At 41.3% G+C, this 19396-nt stretch overlaps 1 protein-coding gene across 1 annotated transcript in view; it reads right to left on the bottom strand.

Moving 5' to 3' along the window:
- SEMA5B (semaphorin 5B) overlaps positions 1–19396 on the bottom strand; it is a gene marked incomplete at both ends in the record, with an annotated part of 123950 nt that overhangs the window by 84890 nt on the left and 19664 nt on the right. The window contains one exon of the mRNA XM_079539334.1: positions 10917–10962. Within this exon, the coding sequence (XP_079395460.1) occupies positions 10917–10962 (46 nt within the window). The remainder of the gene's footprint in view (positions 1–10916; positions 10963–19396) is intronic.

Raw genomic sequence — 19396 nt, 5'->3', positions numbered from 1 at the left:
TTTGCCTTCTTTTGCCTCCTCTTCTCCAACACCAGACGTCAGCACCTGATGCTGTAGTGAGCTCTGCCAAGCTTCATCTCAATAAGGAATTTACTTGCTCCTTTTCCTGCAAAGAAGACTCTTGATGCAATGTCTTTTATCCCTCCCTCCCAGCTCCTCCGTTCTGCTCTCCAGTTTGCACTCGCCTGCCAAACCAGGATTTATTTTCCAATTTTCTTCACTTCAAGCCTTGCCGTCACATTCCCTCTGCCACCTGTCTCTTTCCTTTCCTCGCTTCTACCACGTTTGTATCTGACCTCTACCAAGGTCAAGCATTCTACAAATGAGTCTTGAGAATATAATTATGCTTATAATTAAGTTGAGGAATACCAAATGATTCCCCAACAGGTATAATGCAGCATACTTCTTTGTACCTGTTCTGTCAGACTCGTTTTTTGGTAGTTTTCAATGCTTTTACATTTATTGCGTTTTGAAAAAAAGTTTTTCTTTGCCTTGTTCTTAAATCTGCAGCAACTGCTTTCATAGCAAAAGCTACTAAATTTGTAACAATTACATTAGCCAGAGACATTTTTTTCTCCTGTCACTGTGTTTACCACTAGTATATTCATGAACCATTGATCATTCTTTTCTGTCCCATGCATCAAAATCATCTCTTCTTAGGCAACTGCAGTTTATCTCTTAATACTCCCAGGCTAATTTCAGAACTTTTTTTGTCATTCTGAAGAAAGCTTCTATCTTTTCTCTTTGAGCTACCCTGCAGCCTATTCAAATGGCTGCAGCCCTATTATTCCTTCTTCTTTACTTACGAGGAAATGAACCATTCAAAAACTGAAAGCCATGCCTCGTCTCCTCTCTGAAATGGTTAACTAATAATTAAAGTAATGTACTGAACTTGATCCAATTTGCTGTCAAAAGTATTTCAGATGGAAAAATATCTTTACTAATCCCCTTCCCCCCTGTTCTTTCCAAGCTGATCTCTTATTTTAAAACAAGTTTCAACAATTGCTTACATTTTAAGTATTTTTATCTCAAGGGGTAAGTTCCACAGCCCAACAATTCAATTTTTTACATTAAAAGAGTTTCCTTTAAGAAGTTTACAAAAATATAGTGAAAAGTTTGTCCATGGAGACACTCTTAAGTTGCATAATTTCTTATATTGAAAGCAAAGGTGAAGATAACAGCTGGTTAATATTACACATACCATGGCACAGAATATAACAACTTTTCAGACTCACAATTAAGACAAATTCACTACATTTGCATATGCATATCACTGTGCATAATACTTATGTGTTAAACAAAAAAGCTGTGTATTTCAAAGAACTGTAAGAGGACAAGCATTATCATCTCTGCTTCAGGTGTGGAGAAAGAAAAAGACAGAAGGTGGCTGGAAACCACCTCACCACCATAGCTGTCCAAATGTGAGTTGTTTAGTCTATGCTATGCTTGGTCTCCCCTGTTTCAAAAGAAAATATTCTGCACTTGGTCAAGCTACCAGTAAAAACATACCAGATAGATATAATTACAGTGTGGTAACTTTTAGATGAAGTATTTCAGTGGCAGTAGAATACTTGGCAGGATGTTGTTCCTGTGGACCATCCACGCTGTGGTGGCACTCAGCTACTCTCTTATACCCCACAGCCAGATTTCATCACCCTCCCCCCCCCCTTTGTTGGCACAACCTAACTTTTCTCTCTCACTGACAACACATTAGCAGCCAAATCACAGAAACGATTGCCTGACAGAATCCCAGAATGGCTGAGGTGGGAAGGCAACTCTGAGTCTATCTGGCCCAAGCCTGCTCAAAGCAGGGCCACCAAGAGCAAGTTACACAGGCCAGTATCCAGGCAGCTTTTGAAGGATGTGAACTTTCATTTTCCAATGTGCTGGGAGGCCTTTGGCACAGTCAAGTTGGTGCCTGCTTACTCATCTGTTCTCTTAGCACATGGGTGGTGCTTCCTTGAGCTCAGCCCAGGGAAGGCAGGTGAAGCCTTCAAGGCTAAAGCTCTCTGAGGTCATCAAAGGGCTGAGGAAAGCTGTACTGCACCAGACTTGACATCTTGTGGGAGTGATGAGCAAACCATTCCTGTCTCTGCTCCCCAGCTCTGGTTTTATGGTAACAGCTGCGCAGTCCATGTAAGTGACTCCACTGCATAGCCCCAGGCTCCAATAATCCCCACTACATTACTCATTCAGAACCATTAACGTTTAAAAGAAGCTGTAAAACAGACATCAGCTAAACTGTTACTAACAGAGAAAGTGGGATTATTTATCCAGGAAAAAAAAAAAAACACATGCACTGACAAGAAATGTATTTACTATAAAATAATTCTTTTTTTTCTTTTTAGAGGTCAATGGCTGGTTTTGAAGGAAATGTATGAGGTCATGCATGGGTCCTTTAAGAGAGGTGCAAATCAATAAATGGTGATTTTTTAATGCTCTCTTTATAATGACTGGATGCTATCAGGGTCAAACTTAATCCCGTGCAGAGAGACAGCTCAAGGGACATGAATCATTTAAATCTCTCTTAAGCTCTGCTTTGAGTATAAAACGTAGATATTTCCTTGCATTGTCTTAAAAAAAAAAAAGGCAATGAAAAAATTGCTGTTTTGAAGTCTATGAGCCATGTGCAGCTCTGCAAAGATTCAGAGTTAAAGCTGACTGAGAGCTGCGAGTCAGCATGTGAAACTCAACAGGTCTCTACTACCACATCCACCGCTCTTAGGCTGTGGTTTCATTAAAGCATAGCCAACAGGAGCTGATTAGCCTGCAGGACCAGCCCCAGGGCTGGCTGTATCACAGCAGTGGATGAAGACACGGACAGGGCAGGGACCAAAGAGCCACACAAATTCTTTGAGAGACTGCTGGGCACCAAAGGGGGAAGCATCCTACATTGGGGGGGGAGGGGAGGGGGAAGGGAAAAAAAAGGGCAAATAGATGAGCTGAAATACATTTGGTAAAGACACAGAAGCAACACTGGTGGCAAGAAGTGAGAAGTCTGTAGTATTTTTTTTTTCATTTTCCTTCTTTTACTTTTCTGTGTAAGGTACGATCAATGGTTCTGACTGTAAGTTGCAAGGAATAAGAACATTAGTCTTCATTTCTTATACATAAAATGCCTGACAGGGTTTTATCAAATAAAAAGCCCAATATGCCACTGTTATCAGTAAGTGACTTCAGCAGCTAATTAAATTCTCAGTTTCTGAATCCTGCATGTAATATTTGCTGACAAAGACCAAAACTCCTGCAGTAATTTTGGCATTTAAGTGAGGTGAGGCAAGGAGGGAGGTAATGACAACTAACACAAATGCAGGTGACAACCCACAGCTGACAACCACTTCACCTGCCCCTTGTGAGCCTTCCCTGCCTCCAAACAAGCTGTCCAGCTCAATGCCAAGTATGAATGCAAACAGCTATATCTTCTGCAGCTCCTCTATATGCTATACAACCCCATGTGTATGATTCTCATGCGTACATATACATGCATGAATACAAACATATGTAAATATACATATGTATGAGACCTTCCTAATGCCTAAATACTCACTTTAAAGAGCAATTGTGTTGGTCACAACCAGGCAGCCCACTCTGAGCCAGTTTAGCGAATCTATTAATGCACATACTGAAATTATGCTCCCCCAGTAGAGCATGCAGCATGTTCTTAACTTCGACAATTCTCAGAGGAAAATAGGCATTTATTTAAAGCTAAACATGGGCTTAAAAGCTTTGCTGGATATAAACCGACTCCTGAGCTGAGTTCTCTCAGACAGAGGGGATGCTGTGTTCCAAAATCACTTGACATCACAGAGTGTGACAAGTGATAGTTTCTTCTGCTCTCTGAATTTCACCTGCTGAGTAACATCGGGACAAAACCAGTCCCTGGTGGCTCATGTTAGTGCAGTCTAGAGATCATGGTTCTCTGCAGTGAGGAGCTATAAGGTGTGTCCTTGGAGGAAGAAGCACAGCCCTCAGACATGGCCAACTCCTGGTTTTCATCACCCATCTCTCACTCCAGATAGAAATTTCTTCCTAGATAGATCTGGGAAGGGAACACAGCACCTGAAAGCTGCAGTCTAGCTCTTGATTTGTCATTTTAAGGAGGGGCATGTCTAGGGAGTAGATTTGATTTGGGAACCTGAGACAGTAAGACTAAAAAAGCTGAATATGCTGTAAAGTTTGTTCAGCCAATATAAGCTTTATTACAGAATAGCTTTAAACCTCTAGGCTGAGAGTGAGAGGTTTTAGGTGCGGATTTGGAAGGTGATTTATGAATAGATTTATATGTTAATCTGCTAATAAAAAATGTAGCATACTGATAAAATATGTGACAATCATAACTCAGCTATAAGCCACATATTAAATACTGCATCTGCTCTGGTAGAGGTTTTGATTATGTTTTTAAATGAGGGAACTGCATTGGGCAAGAAATAAAGAAATGAATGTTTTATCTAGAAGTATGTACCCCATAATTCAAAGAAGTATCTGTGAATCTGCAAGAAACAAATAATAAACTGTTTTTTTAAAGAAATGTCTTGTGGAAAGTGAAGCTTATTTCTGAACATCTCAAAATGGATCTCCTCTCAGGTGGCACATAAAGCTACACAAAGTGGTCTCACTCTCCCAAAATTGCTTCCCAAACTGGATTTTAAATTGGATAATAATCTTGGCTCTCCAACTAGATTGAACAGATAAATACCTTCAGCAAACCGAGGCCTACTTTCGAGCACTCACAGGTTTGCACTGTCATATCAATGCACACTTTCCTCTTGATTTTTGAAAGGATATTTCAAAAAATGGAAATGCCTCTGACTCAAGGATGTGCTTGTAAGTAAATCTGAAATACATTTCCCTCTTTCTATTGACAAAACTCCCACTGCTTTACAAAGAAGTCCTTTTTCACAAGGGAACAAACGGTGCATGGATACATGGGCAGAGGATGCAGCAGTGTGAATCAGGCCCTGCAAGCCCATCTGGATGATGCCTACCCAAGATCTCCTGGGGATGTAGGATTTATCCATCATTTGTAAGGTTTCTGATGAGTGCCAGAATTCTGTGAATGTGTTCTGAATCCTTTAAAATTCCTGGTGAAGTATTTTCACCAGGAAAGATTACTCAAGAGACAGTTTGTACTGTAAACTGTATTTCTCACAGCTCCCTGTTGGTGTTGTTTATCGTATTTTATTCAACTGCACAGAGAAACCCCAAGTAAAACCCTGCCACCTCTCCTCGCACTTTTATACACTTGCAGAACACTCATCAGCACAGTTTCTCATCAGCACACATAAATGTGGCAGTACTGAGCCCTAAATAAGTAGAAAATAATGCATTTAATGGTTGGTTTGTTTGATTCAAAGTGCAAAATACAAAACCCGTTCCATTTGTTGCTATGTGACATATTTAGGACTGAAAGGCAAGTCTCGTTATTACTAAACTACATGTTGTTGATGGGTACTGATGATTTACCAGTGATTATGCCACAGAGTTAAAGGTTCCCTGGGGAATAGCAGGGAGAGAAGTGTGACTTCAAGAGCAGCTATTCAGCTTGGGAGCCTCCTTTCCATAGCAGGGAGGTTTCTGCTTCTTAGAATAAGAGAAGTAAAACTGGGGTAAATGCCCAGTAACTGGGGTAAATGCTGCAGTTCATCTGCTACAGGACTATACAGAAGTATTTCATTCTTTTTTTTTTTTTTTTTTTTTTTTTTTTTTTTTTTAATATCCATTGCGAAGCCCCATGACATCAGCAGAAAGAAGTTGACTTCATTAAGCTTTAAATCAGACCTTCAGACCTACTGCTGCTTTGCACATGTTGCTAACTTCGAGCTTGGGTTTAAGCTTTGTGCTTTCAATGGGTCTGCCCTGGTGACTGGATACATGCAGGGCAGCACCCACAGGAATGACTGTGCTGTCAAATGAATTTGGAGATCTTTTTAGCATCCTAATGCTTCGCAGTTGGGCCATCAATGTAGATGCTAACAGCTCTGCTGCTATAGAGCAGCACATAACCCTATGGTAACCCTCCCACATCCCGAGTTATGGCCATATGACATGTAAAATGGCTCTCTTCTGATCTTAGTCCTCACTCATGAAAATGAAAAATTAGATTGCTAATTAAAGCATGCTTTAATCCTGAAATTCCAGTGTTGAGATTTTCAGATAAATGAACAGTCTTCCACATAGTTTTCCTACAGGTGCACTTGTTGATTCTTCCATATTCTGTTGAAATATGGTTTATTTTTAAGAAAGGGACTGGATACTCATGAACCATTTTAAACGCTATTAACCTGATAAAACATAATTGGTTGGCATATGAACTTCACAGGGTTGGCAAGAAACTTTTTCCTTAAAGATCTCCCATTAAAAGAAATAATTGGAATGAAAACATTATATGATAATCCTAACAGTTTCCATTAGAAGAGAGTCCAAAAGGGACCCCTGGGTCCAGATGAAAATTTTTAGTTGCAGACTTAAAGGAAAAGAGTATGTCCCAAACAAAGTTAATTATTTGAGATGAGAGCAATGCCAATTCAAATCCTGTTTCTAGTTCCCTCAGAAAATAACCTGACCCAGAATATTTGTATCCCAAGTAAGCATGTGTCTACCTCCTTCTCTTTCAGATTTCAGAGATGTCAACAAGCCTTGTTTTTATCACAGTGCAAAATATGTTGGCGTCTCCAAAAGGTTTTGGAAATGGAAAAGTCATTTCCCACTCGGTTCTACTGAAAGCTCTAGATCCCAGGTAAAATGGGAGGGATGGGGGTAGGCACCGTGCTGAGATTTATGAATTGCCTGCCAAGCAGCCTGCTTTTAACACACACCAGAGAGTAGGATTCCTTGCTAAGAAGTCCTAATCAGCACTGTGCTTTTTAAAAAAGTTGTTCAAAGGATTATGTTTTTAAAATGACCCTTCCACCCACTCTATTAATTACAACACACAAACTCCAGCAGAAAGCAGAATTTTCTATGGCCTCGCTGCAAAAGCTGCAGATTAGAAGCTAACCTTGTTTCAGGCCCATACATAAATTAAACAGCATATGCTCCAAGTGCACATCATTTTAAAAATGCGTTCCATAAAGCATCTAATATTTACAGCTTATAAAGCATACAGAAGGGGAGTTGAAAGACGGAGATGAAACTTCACATGGATTTTGTTTAACAGAGTTGCTAAAAGATTAAGAATGGCATCCATTTCAAAACTTTGTTTCTTTATTGCTGCAGGAATTTTATGCTGTGCGCCAAACTCTCCAAACTTAACAGGTGTTTTTGAATATCCTGCCTGGGGCACGGTAAGATGCTGATTTTCAGAAATTCTCTAAAAATGTACCTCAACATTGGCAAGAAAGGCTGAGACAAAGAAAATCTCAAATGATCCCCAAGATACCTTGGCCCCAGTTTTCTTCTGGATGTTGACATTCAGCCAAACCTCCTTCTCACAAAAAAAATAACCACCATCAAATTTTCTCCTGCAACTGACACCCATTTGGTACAAGGTTTCTCAGACACAGAATGGAATTCTTGAAACATTTCAGAAACAAAGAGAGGAGAGGAGAATCTAGAAAATTGTTCTGCAGAGCACAAAATGAACTAGTTCTGCTTCATTCCGTCACCAGCTCTCAAGCAAAAGCTCAGCGCTACAGTTCTCTGTGATGCAACGTCAGCAGCACCAACAGAAAATCCAAGTTGGGATCGAGTTTTGCCGCACAACAGAGTAACAGGAACAAAAAGCATTTGGTTCAGAGAAGGAATCCAAAAGAAAGAGCTGGGAACTAAGAAAAGAAAAGAAACAATCCCTTCATGAAAATATAACGTATGCCAAAAGCTGACATATCCTAAAATTTACTTCTCCCCTACACAGTAATAACAGCCATTCTATAGGGTAATTTTTTTCACACAGCTCTTTTTCAGTAACTTGCCCACAGAATGCTAAATTTCACCTTTTGGGTAGAATCATAAAATGGCCTGGGTTTAAAAGAACCACAGTGATAATCTAGTTTCAATCCCTCTGCTATGTGCGGGGTCACCAACCACTAGACCAGCTGCCCAGAGCCACATCCAGCCTGGCCTTGAATGCCTGCAGGGATGGGGCATCCACAACCTCTCTGGGTAGCCTGTTCCAGTGCATCACCACCCTCTGAGTGAAAAACTTTCTCCTGTTCCACTGCGGTTCCAAGACAACTACTTCCTACCGCAGCTCCAGGGAAGGGCTTCTATGGTTCTGTAGAATATTCTTTTCTGTGGAGATCACAAAACTTAATTTTTATTAATGGCAGTCCAATCCCAATTGAAAAGCAATACCAGAACTTTGGCTTCTGAAACTAAAAAGTATTTTCAGGAGTGGTGCCTTCACAAAAAGATCCTCGAAGCTGATGGAGAGCTCTTGCTCATTTTCATGGATTTTGCACTGGCTTTAAATGAAAGCCACCCACAGCCATTCAACAGGTAGAAGGAAAAAGCAGCCTTTCAAATTCTGGGAGCTCAAAACCTTTCTAAAATCAGAAAGTAACTACATAGTTAACACTGGTCTTGCAATATACAATAGATTTAAAGGGGATCATAATCCCCCCAAAGAAGAATTTATTCCCATTGAAAATCAATGAATAAAATAATATCGTGATGAAAAGCTTTATAGCTTACTTAATGGCAGGAAATATTCATTTTCTTGTTAAAGAAAAGATATCTGTCAGGAAAAGCACGCATTAAGCAGAGCAAGCTAGTAAATCTACCCATTACAGAATGAGAGACAGAAGTACTGAATTTGCTATGTAAGCAGGCACTGGCAAGGGGATTTTGCTCCAGCAAGATATTGTTGCCAGCCTTGCTGAAAAGTTGGTTGAGAGCCATCTACTTCATGGGAGCACCCTGGCCTCCTCTTCTTTGCAGGGCTGCTGCGGGGCTGCAATGTGCCCTTGCCTTTTCCCTGCAGAGATGGTAGAGCCTAGGGATACAGCAGGCTGCAGGAGAGCACTTGGTGGAAGCTACATTTAAACTTCACCCCATGCTGCTGCAGTGTACATCCCTCCTGCTGCCAGGTTTTGCCCCACAGCAAGCATCACCTGCTGTCTTATGGAGACATCCCACTCCATCCCGCAGAAGTACAAGTGTAAGGGAGTAGATATCTGCCAACAAAATCCTGCACCTTGATTTAGCACCACTGAAGACTAAGTCCCAAGAGCAGAAATACATCAGACCACAGCCTAAAGAAGAAACTCTACTCCCTGATCAAGTCTGACAAGATCCATACTGTATTTTAGGTACAAACAAAGAGGAGATAAAAAACAACCCAAATTAGCACTGTGACTACCTTCTTAAACTGTGTTCTTGCCCTCCATAGATCTAACTACAGATTCCTTGCATTTTTGGTCTTGCTTTGTGATCTGAACTTTAAAATGATACACGGCGAAGGGAAGGTGGGAGGGGGTGCTTCTGAGCTGCATCATGTGCTTTGTGGAGGCGAGCCAAGCAGCTACTTAGGCAACCATTAGGTTGGGAAACAATCACTTCCATCATTCCCAACACGTGTGTCAACATAATTCCATGCTCTCTTTGTCATGCAAAAAGTCTTGGCAAAGTGACCGGATACACCCAGAAAGCAGGAGCAAACTAAGCTCATTATGTTAACCCGGAGATCCCACAGCATCCTCCAGTGCCATAGAAGGAGACTTCCCATTTTTTGCTGGGTAGGAAAGGAAATGTGGTGCACTGAGAAGAGCTCAAGCCCAAGCCTGGCTTCAGAAGTGCATAAAGGAAATTCACAGTAGATTTTCATAGAAAAGGACCTCATATCTGACAAGCACAAGAGATTGCATGGTGCAGTGTGATCACAGGCACTGCAGAAGGTATAGCACCTCACATAACTACAGACTTCCCTCTCCTGTACGCTTGCTGGAATCCTTCCAGCCATGCTAACACAGCACTGCAAAGGGAAACTCCTGCCAAATGGGAGTATCAGCTTCTCTAACTCTTTATTATTGTCACTGGTAACTCTGGACTTTGTTTTCCATTTAAAGGAAGATTCAATGCATTTTACCTCCATTAAACATCTTTTCTTCTCTCCATCTATACTTACACCCCCTACTAACAGCAAAAGGCTTGTGCACAGAAGAAAGGCTGAAAATATTAGCCCAATGGCTTCTTTATAAAGCCATGCAGAGAAAGAAGACCTTTCCATCTGCCTGAAAAACGCTGAATACATCTTTGGTGCACTAACAACTGTAGAATATAGGAAATATTCCAGAACACAGGTATTCATTTAAAGATAAGCAGTTGGAGTTTTCATCAAAAAATTTTTCAGCATCTTTCAATTCCAGGTTTAGTGCAGTGAGAGGAAAGTCCTAACACTGCTGAGTACTAACAAATCCCTTCAAACTTCAGCTGCTTTGCCTCCACTCTGCCATGGTTAACATGTATTTTGCAGCACATTTTGCCTGCTGAATGCTTGCAAGTCCAGTCTTGGTTTTAGTAACACATTCAACAAAACACAGCTTCTCAGCAGTCCATGTTCAATGAGGGCCAACAAAGGCTAAAAATGGGGATAGACAAGAACAGTAAATGCTTTTCCTGTGTTGTTGACACCTCCTCTAATGAAAGCCAAGGATTTCTATTCCTTGTTCTGTTTAAGCCTGTATCAGTTACACTACATGTTTTGTTCCTCTAAGATGCCATATTTTTGGCACATCCCATTACCACCCAGACACTCACGAATCAAGAGCAGGGAGTGCTGTCCAAATGGGCAAGTGTAGAAGAGCCCTTCCCCCAGCATTATTGTTGGAGTGGAAATATGCATTATGTTCTCACTTTGACTTCTCCCTGCTCCACCACTCTGGGCAAATTTACACTCCACAGCCTTCAAAAAAATGCACATCAAATACTACAAAAAATTCGTAAGTCAAATAAAGGAAAAGACAAAACAATGGACATACCTGAATAAGAGAAACGTTGTGTAGACTAAGTCTGAAGAGGTAGTTCCTGCATGAGCAAACAGAAAAAATACAAATTGTTAGGATGCCAAAAGAAGGAAGGGAAAAGTTATAAAATCAAGCCATAGTTTTTAGTTATCCATTTCTATGAAGAAAGAGTTCTTGCTGGATTCCTCTATACAGGATATGAAAAATACTTATATGCTACTTGTACACCTGTATCCTAATTAGTCTTGCAGCAAAGCTCTGACTAGGTCTGGAGTAAAATACTCCAAACCTTGTAATGGAGGCCCACGTTGTAATCCCAACAACACAGGGACTGTTTCCATACCCTTGGAGTGCTTCAGTTGAAGCCAGTATGGGCTGTGCTCATGGCTTTTTCTGCACACTGAGAAAACTGGGGTTGGACAGATGCCAACTGCAGCAGAGCCAACTCTTGTAGAACATTCCCCCCAAACCCATCCTTGCAAACAAACTTTGTAGAAAAGGAGGAGAAAAGGAAAGATGTTTCTCAGCAGCATCTCTTTTCACAGAAAACCAGCAGGGAAATCAAGGCAGTGACTAGAGTAACTCCCAATCTGCCTGTCATCACATGTCTAAAGGCAAAGCAAGGGAATTCCTGACAGAACTCACTGTAGTGTGAGATATCACACATCAGCCGAGCTCCTGCAGCCCTCCCTCTGTGTGTTCATATCCATCACAAATAGGAGGGAATGCACATTTACATAAACATCTACAGAAGAGGCTTAGTTAACACATTTAGTTCACATTTTTGCTTGGTAAGACAATGCAGTTACCAGCAATCACCTGGCATATATTAAGCCATATGGACATGATTGTGTGCTTGAGGCTGTTGGCCATAGCTAAGTTCATATTTTGCATTCCATCTGTCAGGGGGTCTGATGACCTTGATCCTTTTCCAACATCCCTGTCACCACAATCTCCCAGAGAAGACATATTTATATTATACCAGGTGAACCGTGTTTTTAAAAGTGGCTTTATTTAAACAACAGAAAGTACATCTTTGATGGTAGAGCTTCACCCAGTTTAGAAGCTCTCATCTACAGGCATTCCCTCAGATAACAGAAATGCAAGTTTCAGTCTTATGCCAGCAAAATCAAAGCTCCTATAGTGACAAAATGATCCTAAGGACTCTGTTGAAGAGCCTTGTTTAGAATGTAGTCAGCAGCACACTCTGCCCGAGTAAAGAAAGTTATTCAAACTTCCACACACAAGAAATTCATATTTAACAATGATCACTAGAAGCCTTGAGAAATTTTGCCTTCTCCTGTTACCTCTCACTTCCGTATTATGGAAATCATAGAGTTCCCTGTCTATTCTGTCTATAAACAAATCAAAGGATCTCAAACACTGAAAATTGTCAATAAAGAAGGGCGAGAACAAGGACAATGAGAGACTTTGGAAGTGAAACTCTTGATGCCAGAGCTTCAGACAATGCAGGTCTGATTTGTACCATCTATGCTCTACTCTGTAATGGGAATGTTTCCCCAGAGAAGAATGAAATCTATTAGCAATATCTGAACAAAACTTATCAGTAATTATCACACCTCTTGTAAGTATGCAGAGAAACACACACACAAAACTTCCATCTTCTCTCCTAGTCCTATCACTTGAGAGTTCTTTCATATTCTGAAACTGTACTCTGTCTCTAAGGACTGCACGCTTTCCCAGTTAATTTATTATTAACTCTTTAGCATCAGCTACAGATTTAAATAATACAACCTCCAAGTGCACCTAGCAGGCCAGAGGCACAAAGTGCTTTAACATACAGTTAAAGTCTTAAAATGGAGGAAAATTCTCATCCAGTGGCTGATCTGACTTGACTTGCTCAGAGAAGCAAATGCTCACCAAAATATTAATGCACTTCCAGGATATGACTTGTCACAGAATAAGCCTTCACCTGGAGAAGTTAAGCATGTCACTGGCCTCCAGTGTTACAACACACTAAGGAGAAAGTTCTCATAACCAGGGACTTGAAGTTGCTACCCTGTTGTTAAGAATGCTATTTAAATGCATTGATTTTAGAAGACTTACATAGCAGACTTCAGCTCTCTGTTTCAGTCTTGTAAAATGCTGGACAGTTTGACTGAGTAATAAATTTTAATATTAGGTGGTTGGGTTTTTTTCCCCACCAATAGCACTGCAAAGCAAATTCAACCAAAATATATTTAATGGAAGAGACAGAGCTAAAGGACGCGTTTTTCCTTGCACTCAGCCAAAACAGATGCAGAGAGGAATTAGTATCCATTTAAGTAAAGCCAATCTCTGTCCTCTCAGTTACTGCTGAGTAGCACCTGAACAAATCATTAGTGCTGAGATCACTCAGGTGTCTGAGATATAAACCAGGCAGGAGCACAGTACTAATGTGAGTAGCACAAGGAGCTTCCAAAAACTTCACAATAACCTCAACTCTCTAAGCCTGACTTTGCAACTTTCTTACAGCAAGAAGGGTTTCCCTTAATTTTTCGTCAGTTTGCTCTACCTGGTGTCTGAAGAGACACTGGCAGTTTCTTTTCATTTGTTTGATCCTTTTCACGTCTCATCAGCACTAATATGAACACCGTTAGGCAGACCAGAGACACCAGCTGACCTGCCCAGCTAGAAACAACTAAACCTTAATTTAAAAAAAAAAAAAAAAAAAAGTTCTTTTAACCCTATTCATTCTGTAAAGCTATACCTTGGGTTAAAAGCCAAGGGAAAGATTTGCTGAATAAGATAGTACCATTTTTATGAATTTTATCCTAACTGCAATTTCGGTCCAAGAATGAATGAGGTCTCTGAATGAGAAGCATGGTTTATTGTACCTAGAATTGCCCCATTTGTGCCTTTTTTTCTGTTCATATTTGAAGTTATGTCTGTTTAATACCTTGCTAAACTATAATTTAAAGCATCTGGAAGAGTAGGATTAAGAAATACATGAGAACACTGAGATCTCACTCCACATGAATAGATGGGTTGCTTTCTTGGTTTTTTTAATTCTTTTCCCCCTCACATTTTTTCTTGCAAGTAGATGTTGATTAACTGCTTTCTCTCTCAAATTAAGCCCTCCTGAACTAGGCCAGAAGAGCAATGGCTTGGTGCAAACAGCTATTCTAATAACCTTTTTCTCCCATACAAAAAGCTAGTGCACAAACTTGGAGGGATAGGACAACCCTTTTACTCTCTTTCTATCCTAAAGATCTTGCACTTTCACTCCATGGTATTACAACAAAAACTCTCTTTCATCCCTGACTTGGCTGCACTTCAGCCACTTTTCTTCTCTAGAGCAAGAGACCACGCTCTTCTGAATATTCTCTTCTAAATATCTTGGGATAAATGATATTATACACATTGCAAGGTGCCTCAAACTGCTGATTACTTCTTCTACTATTACTCACAACTACTCATAACATCAGCACATTTCTGAAAACACCCATGTTAATCAGTAATACCCTAAATTCTCGGACAGACTGAGGTTTTGCTGCCTCACACAGAGTGGTTAATGGTGGCTCCTCTGGTGATGAAGTCACAGCAAAAGCCAAATGAAACACCATCAGGGTGGCTCTTCTGTCACTCCTTATTGCGGTATTAGCCCCCAGCTCAGGTACATGAAGTTATCTGATGTAAAGATCTTCCTAATCTATGCAATCCACTTCGAAGAATTTGCCACCTGAACATACAGAAAAGGTAAAAAAAAAAAAAAAAAAAAAATAGAGATGTAATTTCCTTTACACTGAAAGCAAAGCATAACCAACTCAGCCAGTATCATAGAGCAGCTCAAGCAGCAGCTGATCTCCTGGTCCATTAGTTTGTGCCCGGCTTGGTAGAATAACTAGCCTCCAAGCTGGGGAACAGAATTTAAGCATGTGCTGAAGAACCAATTTACACTCATGGAAATTGGGTGCAAACAGAAGTGTTTTACTTTCTGAACAGTGTCTTCTACACTGATCTGCCTATGGACAGAGCCAAGCCACAGTAAAAAATCCTGTAGAAGAAAGTATTTTTTAATTGGCTTCCTAACTTGTATTTGGCTGTCTTGTTACATGATTAAGCACTGACAGTGCCTGGTACCACAAAGTTTTAATACCACAGCAGCAGGAGAGCAGCTGAGATGTACTTTAAGAAAGGGTGGAAGAATATATCCACTTAAATCCACTTGCTATGATATTCCCAAGTCAAAGTCAATTACTAAGTGTTTATTTCACATAGTCGAGGCACCTTGTCGATGAACTTTTAACATTATGCCCATTCACTTGTTCACTCATCCTATGGGCTAGAAACAACTTTCAATGAGGGAAATGGACTTTGTCTGCAATGTCACTGAGCAACCGGGCTGCAAGACAAACCAGGCTTTTCCAGTGGGAAGCACTTTACAGCAGATGTGAGGAACTTCCCCCTCCCTCCTTCAGGGCAGGCTATCTCAAGCACCCTCTTTGTACACACACCTGCTAGTAGAAATGAAGCCAACAGCAGCTGATAATGTTTGATCATGTTAAAAAAACATTTAGGGTAAGCTGAAGATGACTACATGAAGAGTTGTTATGGCCTTTGGGTTTATTATTGCACAAAACAGGCATCCAGCACAGCCCAGGTAGGATACTGGAGACTTCAAGTACACTTGAGGTGCTCTGGGCAGTTTTTTCCTGCCCTCATGCTGCAATTAGGTGCCAGGTCTGCAAGAGGGACTTACAACTGTCACAGGATGCATAATAAGATAATTAACAGAGCAGGGTCCTTTGGGCAGTGCTAAACAAGACACGGAATTATGCATGTGACAAATCTCATGCTCCCTCCCAGCACCCCTAGAAGTCACATTCTGGGGGTGGGCCTTGGGCAAGGAGCCAGCAGCTCATGTCAGCTCTTCCTATCTTTGCTCCTAGAGTCTTAGATATACTTTGTACTTCCACAGTGCATGGCAAACACAGCTTAGTCATGCTTCACGACTCCCCAGGAGCGGGTTAGTATCATTGCCCCTTTACACTAATGAACAGAACAAGCCAGAGAAAGGTTAAACACCCTTCTTCAAAGCACACAGCAAGGCAGTGATAGAATCGAGTGCAGACCCCAGGGCTCTAGCCTACCAAATCTCATGCTAGATTAATGCACAGTGCCTTCACGCAGGCCCAGCTGTGGCCTTTTCAGATGGTTATCCACATCTCTGAACCAGCCAACCATTCCAAGAAACTCTGCTCCTGAAAGACGATGCCAGCCTTTGCTCTCAGAAAGAATTAATTACGTGCCTGCTCTGGAGTGCGATGAGATGATCCCTTTGCAAATGCTCCTCCAGTGATTCTTTTGAAAGGCCTGACATGCACCTGCTAGAGAAAAGGTGGTGAGCCAGCATCTCCCTTACAGACTAGATTCCTATTCACCAGTAATTTCATTTCTATTGAAGAAAAACTTGTCTGTTAAATCTTTCTTTCTTAAAAATCAATAGATGTTCAACAGAGAACCATACTAAATGGCACACAGTAATATGATGCAGTTGGTGTATGAGCAAGTACTTTTCCCAAAGCAGCATTTCTCTGTGATAAATCCAGCCAGAGCTAGAGCAGCATCCTCTTAAAAGATATATACAAGCAGCGTATCATTCTAAGCAGCTTCCAAATTAAGCCAGGGTCCCAGACACTGCTTCTGGATTGTTGCTGGAGTCCACCTCTCCAATCATCACATTTTATCCCACCTTGAGTCTTTCTTGACATATGACTGTCAATTCTTCTGTGCCTCTCCCATCCAGCTGGCAGAGTGGCAGAGTCACAGAGCACTGACAGCACCTTCTGATGGCTTCGAGCTGTGTGGGGACCTTTCATCTCCTATTTGCCCATGGCTTTAGTTGTGTTTTCCTAAGCCAAGCTGTGAAATTCCTCTTCTTCTGATGCACTGAATATTGCTAAACGTCCCCTGTGGCCCCCCACCTGCTGTCTTGGGCTGACAAACCCATTCAGTTCTGTCATGTTTTCCTCAGATTCAGGATGAGTTCAACAAAACTTGAAAGGAAATATGCATAGAATTGACTGGTGAGATTAAGTTATTGCAAACCAGTCCTTTCTCAGGACTCCCCAGGAGAAAAGGATCAGGGGAAACCTTATGGCTCTCTGCATTTCCCTAAAAGGAGGTTGTAGTGAGGTGGGGGTTGGCCTTTTCTCCCAGATAACAGTGATAGGACAAGAAATGATGGCCTCAAATTGCACCAGGGGATATTCGGGTTGTATATTAGGAAAAATTTATTCTCCAGAAGAGTGGTGATTGGTACAGGCTACTCAAGGGGTGGTGGAGTCACTGTCCCTGGAGGCATTTGAAAAACGTTTAGAGGCTGTAATAAGGGACGTGGTTTAGTGAGGAAATATTGGTGGTAGGTGGATGGTTGGACTGGATGATCTTAGAGGTCTTTTCCATCCTTAATAATTCTATGATTCTATTCTATGATTCTCCTTGCTGTTTTTTATATCTTTGAAGTGGCACTGAGCAGTAGGCTTCAGCATCTAAACATCTGGATATAAAGCAAAATGTAAGTCACTGTGGTGAGCCCTGCCATATTAAACTGACAGATCACCTTAATCAGAACAAAAGACAACGTTTTCAGCAATGCCAAAGGAAAATGCTCTGCAATCTCAACCTGTGATGCTGAAAAATACATTATCTCCAAGCTTCTAAGACATTTGCCAAAATATCCTGACCTTATGTTTGCCCGCATCCCACTCTCTCAAACACGGTATTGGAAGTTAAGTATTCTCGGTGTGTTAGTAAAGGGAATTGTGTCTTTCATGGGTGTCTGCTTTTGTGATAGGCTAACACCAATTTCCCTTTTATCTGTAACACAAGGTATTTTTCATGTCAAGCCTGCATTTTGGTCAGTTCACGTCCAGAAGCAATAGGTATGGCATTGCAGCTTATGTGAAAAACCATCGCCTCCTCTCCAGGTACACACCCAGGGCAAAGCTGTGTCTTTGCTCTCTTGCAGCTGCACCTTATTCTGTGCATTTGCCAGATACGGCTACCTGACAGTGCTGCAGTGCAGTGTTTTATTTGATGTATTTATTTGGAATAAATTGAAGTTCACATTCTATTCTCCACAAAAGTATAAATTTTAGCTAAGAAAAAAAGTTACACTTTAAACAAAATTTGGACCAGGTTACAAATTTGTTAGAATCCCATGAACAACAAGAATTCTCCTTCCATCCTTTTCCTGTCTACACCTTTTCCCTCTTTCCCAAGGGGTAAGCCACAGAATCACAGAACGGCCAGAAAATGTGTTGGAAGGGACCTCAAGGATCTTGAATCTCCAACCCCCTGCCAAATGCAGGGCCACCAACTTCCCCATTTAATACTAGACCAGGCTGCCCAGGGCCCCATCCAATCTGGCCTTGAACACCTCTAGGGATGGAGCATCCACAACCTCTCTGGGCAGCCCTTTCCAGCACCTCACCACTCTCTCTGTAAAGAACTTACCCAGGGACAGCACATCTTTGAGGTGTAGCAAATTCAGACCCCTTGCAGACCAGCAAAGGATAGCAAATCCTATAAAAGCCATGAATCCCTGTGGGGCTTCACCCCTCCACACTGACACAAGGGCTGGGCTGGCATGATATCAGAGAGGAAAATCTCCTGCACTTTAGATCACATTTTTGTTCCCTGCGTAAAGAAACTATGCACCTCCAATTATGGGTTTAACTAGCTGTAATGTCTAATCACAGGTTTCTCACCTTCACTGTATTCTTTCTCACGCAGGTCAGGCAATTTCTTTAAAAAATATCAATGTTCCTTTGGAAGTTTTTGCTATTTTCGGAGAGTGATTCTCCCTCCATTCCCTCCCTCCATTGTCCCCCTTCCAATTCTCCCCCCCCCGCACTCCCCCCTCCCCCACCAAGGATGCAGCTTTTTGTCTGATTGGAAGAATCACAGTGAGAAAGGATCGTATTTGTTGTTGTTTTTTTCAGGTTTCTTCACAGCAGCCCTTTCAGCTACCCTGCTACAATCTGGATATAATCAAAAACATTATCATGCTCTTTGCTGGCTCACGTCCTCATTAATACCTCAACCAGCAAGGTAATTTCTCAGCCAAACGTGACTTAGAAGGGTGTAAAGCTGGCGTGACACTAATGTGAGCCATCAACATGGCAGTAACTCATCTCAGCCACTTCATCTTAGAAAAGCATTCAGTCAAACTGTAGTCAGTGAGGAATGGCATGTCATACATGGTAGGCATCAGGACAAGCCAAGATTCTATTTACTTTTGGTTATGCTCATGTGATCGTGGCACATGTTAGTTTGTTTGCAAGTTATTCTCTTCATGCTATATGAGACTTGAATTTTTCAGCTGAGCTCACTGTCCCCATATACGTGTGCAGAACTCACAGACTTTCACAAGCATTGTGAAAGACTTATGCCTTCTCTGGGGATGCAAGGCTGAGGACAAGTGCCAGGTACTTGCTTCTACCAGGCAGAAACACAACAGCAAAGGGATCAAACTCCACCTTTGCCAC

This window comes from Tetrao urogallus (assembly GCF_951394365.1).
Source record: "Tetrao urogallus genome assembly, chromosome: 8".
NCBI lineage: Eukaryota > Metazoa > Chordata > Aves > Galliformes > Phasianidae > Tetrao > Tetrao urogallus.
The sequence above is the reverse complement of the archived record's forward strand: the minus strand, read 5'-3'. Positions and strand labels throughout refer to the sequence as shown.